This window comes from Protobothrops mucrosquamatus, unplaced genomic scaffold (assembly GCF_001527695.2).
Source record: "Protobothrops mucrosquamatus isolate PMUCROS unplaced genomic scaffold, P.Mucros_1.0 scaffold1583, whole genome shotgun sequence".
Taxonomy (NCBI): Eukaryota; Metazoa; Chordata; class Lepidosauria; order Squamata; family Viperidae; genus Protobothrops; species Protobothrops mucrosquamatus.
Window position 1 is genome coordinate 215,055 of NW_015387746.1, and position 9,261 is coordinate 224,315.

The following is a 9,261-nucleotide window of genomic DNA, read 5'->3' on the forward strand; positions in this document are numbered from 1 at the left end:
TACTGCTTCAGTGACTCCATCCAGCCACCTCATTCTCTGTCATTCCCTTCTTCTATTGCCCTCAATCTTTCCCAGCATCAGGCTCTTCTCCAGTGAGTCCTTCCTTCTTATTAGGTAGCCAAAGTACTTGAGTTTCAACTTCAGGATCTGGCCTTCTAAAGAACAGTCTCCTCTAGGACTGACCGGTTTGATCGCCTTGCAGTCCAGGGGACTCGCAGGAGTCTTCTCCAGCACCACAGTGCTGTGGGAATTGGGCGTTTAGCAGAGTGATGGCATGCGGGGGGGAGGAAAACTGTCTTTGTGTCTGTTTATTTTGGCATGTAATGCCCTATAGCAGTGGTGGCGAACCTATGGCACGCGTGCCAGAGGCGGCACTCGCAGACACTGGTGTTGCCCCAGCCTCGCCTCCCCCCACGATCCCCTCATCAGCAGCCCCCCTGGAGGAGAGTTATCTCTGAGCGTGGCCCACACGGAGCAGTGCAGCCAAGGACATGGCAGCCGGGCAACGTAGACAAGACTCTGCCCTCATGCCCCATCCCGCACAGTTGATGCTGCGGGGCACGGGCAGAGGGTGTGGCCGCCATGGCGCTACTGGGCTACCTGGGTGATGATGTCACCTCATGGGGTGATGAAACGTCTGCAAAAAAACCCCACCAAGCTCAGAGATCATCAAGGTGCCCTCATTTCAACCAGGAGCTACAAATGTTCTCTTTTATTGGCAAATGTATTGTGGTAGGACTCGCCTACTATCGATTTTAAACATAATAAAATACCAATTTACTCCTGGAACTCAGTGGGGTTTCTTTCCATCAAGCAAACATATTCCAGGTTGCTTATCATGTGCATGCGGGAATAATCTTTATGGTAGTTAACGGATTTACTTCTGAGTAAGCACAGGTCTCAGCTGCAGAATCTTCACTGTCTTATCTGTCCAATTAAATTACACATGGCATGCGAAGAGTTGCTTACAAGTAACATCTGGAGCTTGCAATTAACATCAGAGGAAGATATTTTTTACTCTCCCATGGAACAGAAGCATTTTAGATAACACAATGAGTTTTAGGAGGAGTAAACTAGCCAGGTTTGCTAATAGAGGTTATTTGGTAGCTCCTGTCAGCTTTTCTGCTATTATTCGGTGAATAATGCTGTACCAGTGTCTGGTTTTGATGAGGCCAGCTGAATTAATTAAACTAGTTTACTTTGGGGACAGCTGAAGACTTCCAAAGATTTCTGGGTAGGAATGTATTGTTTTTCCAACTTTATCTGCCCTACGTTAGCTCAGTTTCTTTAGAAGACAGTAAAGAACCATTTGTAAGAACATAGTTGAGTTCTTAATGAAATGGGTTTAGGTCTTAAAATACTTTTAATTGGAAGGTTGGATCGCCTTGCAGTCCAGGGGACTCGCAGGAGTCTTCTCCAGCACCACAGTGCTGTGGGAATTGGGCGTTTAGCAGAGTGATGGCATGGGGGGGGAGGAAAACTGTCTTTGTGTCTGTTTATTTTGGCATGTAATGCCCTATAGCAGTGGTGGCGAACCTATGGCATGCGTGCCAGAGGCGGCACTCGGAGATCTCTCTGTGGGCACACATGGCGTTGCCCCAGATACAGATACAGATACTCCTCGAATTACAACAGTTCATTTAGCGATCGTTCAAAGTTACAACGGCACTGAAAAAAGTGAATTACGATCGTTTTTCACACTTACGACCGTTGCAGCCATCCCTGCGGTCACATGATCAAAATTCTGGCACTTGGCAACTGACTTGTACTTATGACTGTTGCTGTGTCCTGGGGTCACGTGATCCCCTTTTGCGAACTTCTGACCAGCAAAGTCAACGGGAAAGGCAGGCTCACTTAAAAACCGTGTTCCTAACTTAACAACTGCAGTGATTCACTTAACAAGTGTGGCAGGAAAGGTCGTAAAACGGGCCAAAACTGACAACAAGTTTCTCACTGAACTACATACATTTTGGACTCAATTGTATACGCAAGTGGAAGACCACCTGTAAACGGGGGAAAGTTATATTTCCTAACTATTGGAACTAATTAACTCTTTTTCCCTTTGCTAATAAAATAATCACTGTGACAAAACAGCTTCGCGTTCTGTACTGCGTAACTCTGAACAAAAGCCACATGGCTTAAAATTAACAGAGTATCTAAAACTCTTAAGTGTCGCTGTCTTCCAAGATAGGAGTTTTTAAAAACAAGGGGGGCACCCTTGCGAAATATTTTGTGCACTCTTGTTCTTCCAGAAGTCTGCAGCCTGCTATTTTGCTCTGTACCCTGACTTCTCCCAAAAATCCACTTTGGCAGAAATTCTAGGAACTGTTTTTCCCAACTAATCGTCCCTAAATCTTTATATAAGTAAAACAACACCGTTCTTTTATAAGGGAAGCGGAATCGGATGACTTAAGAAAAGCCCAAAGTTTGCCAACAGAGAAGAAAACAGGCAGAGGAATGGAATTAATGGAAGAAAAACAGACCATTGACTGACTCACTGCATTATTTATCAAATTTGTAGGTTGCCAGTTTGATTCATCTCGTGGCAGTTTAAACGAAGTCCCTGGCTGTCTGTATGGGAAACACAACGAGAAATATGTAATTGAACTAAGTGCCCTTTTGTTAATGAAGCTGGCTGGCTATTTTTCCAACAGACGTAAACCCCTGAGCTTTCAAAATTGCCATTTTAGGTCTTGCTTGGTGAACATTTGAACTGAGCAACTCGTGATTCCTGAAATGCAGCATTTCTTAACTTTGGCAACTTTAAGATATGTGGATTTCAGCTCCCAGAATTCCCCAGTCAACCATGTTTATAGTTCCCACTTATCCCCAGGCTAAAGCCACTTTAAAAACATAACACACATTATTTTACCTATTTGTTTATGTATTTAATGTGGGTGACCACCCACACGTATGAAACATATGAACTGTTGTAGAAATTAGCTATGGCTAGTCTAGAGAAAAGAAGGACAAGGGGTGACATGATAGCAGTATTCCAGTATTTGAGGGGCTGCCACAAAGCAGAGGGGGGTCTACTTATTTTCCAAAGCAACAGAGGGCAGGACAAGAAAAAATGGATGGAAGCTAATCAAGGAGAGAAGCAACCTGGAATTAAGGAGAAACTTCCTAAAAGTGAGAACAATTAACCAGTGGAACAGTTTGCCTTTAGAGGTTGTGGGTGCTTCATCACTGGAGGTTTATAAGAAGAGATTGAAAATCTGTTGTCTGAAATGATATTGGTATATGGTCTTCTACTTGAGCAGAAGTTGGACTAGAAAAGGGGTCCCCAATCCCTGGTCCACAGACCGGCACCAGTCCACGGCATGCCAGCAATCGGGCTGCGCAAACAAGAGAAGCCCCATCCACGGGATGCAGGCAGCACGTAAAACCATGGCCCCTAGAGTCCGCGGGAAAACCTTTCTCCAAGGAACTGGTCCCTGGTGCTCAAAAGGTTGGGGGCCGCCGGACTAGAAGACCTCCAAGGTCAATGGTGGGATTCAGCCAGTTCGCACCACTTCAGCAGAACCGGTAGCTAATTTTTTGTTGCCCAGGCCCAGAATGGACTTCCGGAGTGGCATCCACACAGAGAACCGGTTGTTCACCTATTTGAATCCCACCACTGTCCAAGGTCCCTTCCAGTTTGATTCTGATTCTGATTCTGATTCTGATTCTGATTCTGATTCTGATTCTGATTCTGATTCTGATTCTGATTCTGATTCTGATTCGGATTCTGATTCGGATTCGGATACGGATTAGGATTTGGATTAGGATTCTGATTCTGATTCTCCCCAAGTAACTTGAGGGGCAACCATTTTTTTTTAAAAAAAATAAAAAAATAAAACCAATCCAAATTAAAATACAAGAATAAATCCCCCATCAGAATCACCCGATCCGCCATGAATCAATTAATTATTTAAAATTATTTAAGAAACAACCAACAGAAAGCCTAGCCTGGAAAGGGCCTCTGGGATCTTTGCAGTTGGGGAAAAAAAATGTGATGAATGTTTGCATATTTAAGGAAAGAGAAAAGTGCTGGAAGAATTGCAAATAAAGGCCAGAAAGTGCTATTTAAATATAGATTCTTAGAGCCATTGCTTTACACACAGGTGCAAAAGATGGGGGGGACAGGGGACAGGACAGCTGTTTCTTATTCTGTAATACATTTACTTCTCAGTTTCCAATTCTAGCGCTTTGATTTTGGACAACTGTTCTTTAAAAGTCACTGGGATGGTTAATCGCTTTTACTCGAAGCGAGCATAAGAGAGTGGTGAGGGAATTAAATCCTTGCCGTGGAATTCCCCCTTGGGAGACGTTTCGACAATGCCAGAGTAGCCAAGAATAGTAAACTTTAGATAGACGATACTATGATTCTTCTACACAGCCAGGGTAGATATTTCTGCACTATGAGTTCCCAGCACGAGCAGGTCAAGGGAAGATTGTGTCCTATTAAGAATATCGCAGTTCAAAAAAGGACAGGGACAAATTTGGATAAAATATATGGAAGCCATCTCAGAAATAGCTAAAGGAACTGGCTATCAAAGTTCTAGATTCAAGAAAGGTGCAATATATCCATTTTCGAAAATAAGATAAGATAAAATAAGATAACCTTTATTGTCATTTTTTTACTGTGGGCACAATGGCACACATCAAAAATGAAATTTAGTTGCCCGCTCTCAAAGTGAACACATACATGACACACACCTAAACATACTATGAACAACATATGTATAGACCCATGTCCCTACATATACGTAGCAAATAAATATTAATTTCCCCCCCTCTTAATAAAAAAAAAGACCGCAAGATATTTATAGCATGGATTCCACCCTGGTTTTTTTTTACAAGTACAAAACCTTATTTTTTATGTGCGGTTGGATACATTGCTATGACATGATTAAATGAATATGTGATTTATTTAGGTGATTTATATTAATGTAATATATCAAGAAAGGGGTTCCAGTGCTATAATTGCCATTCGCTTTGTACAATTTAATAATTAATTAATCTGTTGTATAGTACTGTTTTTTGTTTAATTTTTTTTTTAAAGGTAAAGGAGCTGGTAATGATATAGTATATTTAGCTTATCAACTGGCAAAGATATGATTGCCTTCTTCTGAATTTTGTTTTTTGTTTTTTTGCACAGAAAGGAACTGGACTTATTCTCTCTGGTCCCAGAAGACCAGACTAGAACCAAAAGGTTAGAAGAATAAAAAGGATGCTCAGAATAGACATCAGATGGAAATCCAAAACTCTACAAGGCCTCAGACAGTGGAACAAGCTGGCCCATGAAGTGTTACATGTTCTTCAACTTCTGGACACCTTCAAATTAAGACTGCAGCCAAAGACGATGTATTTAACCCTGCACTGAGTAGAAGGTTGGGCTAGATCAGGGGTAGGCAACCTTGGCTCTTTTATGACTCGTGGACTTCAACTCCCAGAATTCCTGAGCCAGCATGAGGGAAACTATGGCTCCTTCATGACTCGTGGACTTCAACTCCCAGAATTCCTGAGCCAGCATGGCTCAGCTTAGAAACCTCTCCCTTTCCCCTCAGCATGGCTGGCTCGGGAATTCTGGGAGTTGAAGTCCACGAGTCATAAAAGAGCCAAGGTTGCCTACCCCTGGGCTAGATGATCTTCCAACCCATAATTCTGTGAAAAATATTGTTGTGCATTTATTCCACCTTTTTCTAGCAGGAAAGCCAACACAGGAAGGGTATAGATGGAAGACAACATCACGGTTCTTCTGTAACATCCAGTGAATGAAACAGGGTGATTCCGTGATTAAAACCATGTCAACAAGCATCCAGTATTTCTCCTTTAGACCACCACCACCCCCATACAACTGGGCAAGTGTTTATTTTTAATCAATCCATATTTTATTCTAATCTCAGACCAGAATAAATAAATAAACATATGTTTTTAGTTTCTTAGGTCAGTGATCCAGCCTTTTCTCCAATACAACCCAAAGTGCCTTTTGCACAAAAGCCGCTATGTAAAATGACAGGTGGGTGTTTACTTAGAATAAACACAGTTTTGCAGATAAATATCTCTCTCCCTCATTTTTCTTCTATTAAAATCACACAAAAGACATATTATTCCTACAAAACCACTACAGGTAGTCCTCAGCCACAACCGAGCTCAAAATTCCCGTTAAGAAGTGAGACCGTTGTTAAGTTTTGAGTTTTGTCCCGTTTTACGACTTTTCTTGCCACAGTTGTTAACCGAATCACCACAGTTATTAAGTCAATAAGCCGGTTGTTAAATGAATCCCCCATTGACTTAGCTTGTCAGCTAAGTCAATGGGGGATTCATTTAACAACCGGCTTATTGTCAGAAGGTCGCAAAAAGGGATCACATGACCCTGGGACACTGCAACCGTTATAAGTACAAGTCAGTTGCCAAGTGCATGTGAATTTTGATCACGTGAACGCGGGGATGTGCAACTGTCAGAAGTGAAAACCGGTCCTAAGTCACTTTTTACAGTTCCGTTGTAACTCCGAACGGCCACTAGACGAACTGTTGTACGTTGAGGACTAGCTGTATTTACTTGAGGTAGAAAACAAAAAAGAGAACAAACAAAAGTTACAGGAGTTCCTGCAAATAATCTCTCTTTGGAAACATGTTGATTAAAATTGGTGAGTGAGCTACACCCTCAAGGTCATAGTGATGCCAGAGTCACAAGAAGGAAACCATAAAAGATACAATAAACCAGTGGTGGGATTCAAACAGGTGAACAACCGGTTCTCTTGTGTGGATGCTGCTTCCGGAAGTCCATTCTGGGCCTGGGCAACAAAAAAATTAGTTACCGGTTCTGCCGAAGTGGTGCAAACCGGCTGAATCCCACCACTGCAATAGGTTTTAGGTTTTAGGTTTTATTCAATTTATACCCCGCCCTTCTCCTAGCGGACTCAGGGCGGCAATAAACCCAATGCTAGATCCTTTCTTCAAACAGACTCTCTGAAAAGTTACGAATGTTTTTTTCAAATATGCAACTTCTTCAAAGAAGTGAAGAAGCTTCTTGGATGAGAAGCGAAATGCCTTGAAGGAAAAATAAAATCCAGTTTGCCTTTTCAAAAAGCACCTTTGGGGACCACCCTGTCCTGGATGACTGACAATCTCATACAGCTAAAAAGAAACTTGCATCCGACAATCTTCTGTTTGGTAACTGGTTCCTGGAAGGAAAAAAAACATATACACCAAAATAGCCTTACCCTGTTGTCTTCTTGCGTCTCCCAATCGCTGGAGAACATGGCAGTGTGGGGCCCTTGACTGCAGTTGGAAAATTGGAAAAGGCTTGAAAATATCCGCCGGTTTTCCTGCGTGTCCGGAAATATCGCATCCTGGAAATTTACCCCGTGTGGAAGGAGATTATAATTCTCATCCATTCTACAAAAGGAGAGAAAAGATCAAGGTTTAAAGATGTTGTAGAATAGACTGGAAAAAAAATATTCGGAAAGATATTGTGGGAAGTCAACCCCCCAAAGAAGGAAATATTAAAAGGGCAGAAAAATATATTTCCTCAAAGGATCTTAAAGAGGCAGAAAAACATGCCCAGTTTTCTTAATAGCCCCAAGTCTCCCTCCCCCAAGCAGAAACCAGCTCTGTAGAAATGCAGATGTAAACCATTCAGGAAGGTTGAAGCTAGAAGATTAAGAAGACAAAGACACCTAAAATCTACATACCCCACCCAAACTCTAAGACAGGACGTAATAGGATTAACCCACAGATACCAAAGGCCACACTCAGACTCAGGTCAAAGTTCATGCCACAGGAACAACTCCAAACAAAAGGCTCCAGAGGGTATAAAAACCCACTCCCTACATGTGCTCATTCTCTTTTTTCTTCCAGAGCCATCTTTCTGTCTGGCTCTCCTCTTCAATAAACTGCAACCTTCTTTCTAAAGCAGTCTCCATTTTGTTTATTCCCGGCTTGGACTGAACCATGATGAAGACTTTTCCTTCAACAATATATTTGCAGTGGCAAAGCACTTCTATATTATGGTTGAAAACAGAGGGAAACTACACGGATGTAGCTTGTACGACTCAACTTGAGGAGGACTCCAAGATTACTGGAGGTTTTTAAGAGCTTGGACAGCCATTTGTCCGGAATAGTATACAGCCATGGTGGCGAACCTATGGCACATGTGCCACAGGTGGCACGCAGAGCCCTCTCTGTGGGCACGGGGCACCGTCGCCCCAGTCCTAGGCCTTCAGCTGGGTTTTATAAAACCTTTTTGCTTTAGGCCTCCGCCGCCGTGTGCAAAAAAAAAAAGGTTCAATCAATCAATTTCAACTTCTCGCGGGGAAAAAAAAAGATCTCGCAAAGTTGGAATTGATTGATTGAACTTTTTAGTCCCACCTAGTCTGCCGTTACCACCAAAGCCACACCCACCCAATGGGCCACACCCACCCAATGGACCACGCCCATCCGGCACCTGATGATACATAAGTGGGTTTGGGGTTGCAGTTTGGGCACTCGGTCTCTAAAAGGTTTGCCATCACTGGTATACAGTCTCCTGCTGGACCGGGGGGGAAGGGGGGGCTGGACTAGAAGACCTCCAAGGTCCCTTCTAACTCTGTTTTATGAGTTGAGATTTTGTAGCTTCCTCAGCTCTCCGCCCTTGCTGACTTCAGCTGATCAAGAAAAAATGAGCAAAGCCAGATATTCTCAATACTTGTAGCTAAAATGGCAAACTAAAAAGACCACGGAAGAAGATCATGGCAAGATGCTTCTATATAGTTGCAAAAAATAAATGAATATGTCTTTTAGGAGATCAGGAGTTGAATTCCTGTTGAGGAAGATTTTGCTTTCCTTTTTTAAAAAAACTTTGCATGGAGGGTAATGAGAACTGATCTTCAACTCATCAGCCTTCATCTGGATACACATTGTGCTAGTCACACTAATAATAGCTGTAACCCTGAAAAAGAGGCTGGTCTATGTATCTCACAGAGTTAACTCACTCAAATAGTGCAGTGTCTGAAAATGCACCCCTTTTTATTTTTCGTGTTGTTAATCACTAATAGAAGAGGATATTTGTAGCTCAGAGTTGAATTGTGGGGTCCTTGCTGCTGTCTGAGCTTGGGGGGACTCTCTTGCAGACGTTTCATGACCCAACTAGGTAACGTCATCAGGGTTAGAGTGGGATTTGCAGAATGGGGGAGAAGGAGAGGAGGAGGAAGAGGACAAGTATCCTTGGTGCTCTCTGAGGGAGGAGGAGGAGGAGGAGGAGGAGGAGGAGGAGGAGGAGGAGGAGGAGGAGGA

At 42.8% G+C, this 9,261-nt stretch overlaps 1 protein-coding gene across 1 annotated transcript in view; it reads right to left on the minus strand.

Annotated features, from left to right (window-relative positions):
- The window catches only part of LOC107293322 (coiled-coil domain-containing protein 3-like), a 28,314-nt gene that overhangs the window by 15,363 nt on the left and 3,690 nt on the right, over positions 1–9,261 (minus strand). The window contains exon 2 of the mRNA XM_015822471.1: positions 7,212–7,386. Coding sequence (XP_015677957.1) covers positions 7,212–7,386 — 175 coding nt within the window. The remainder of the gene's footprint in view (positions 1–7,211; positions 7,387–9,261) is intronic.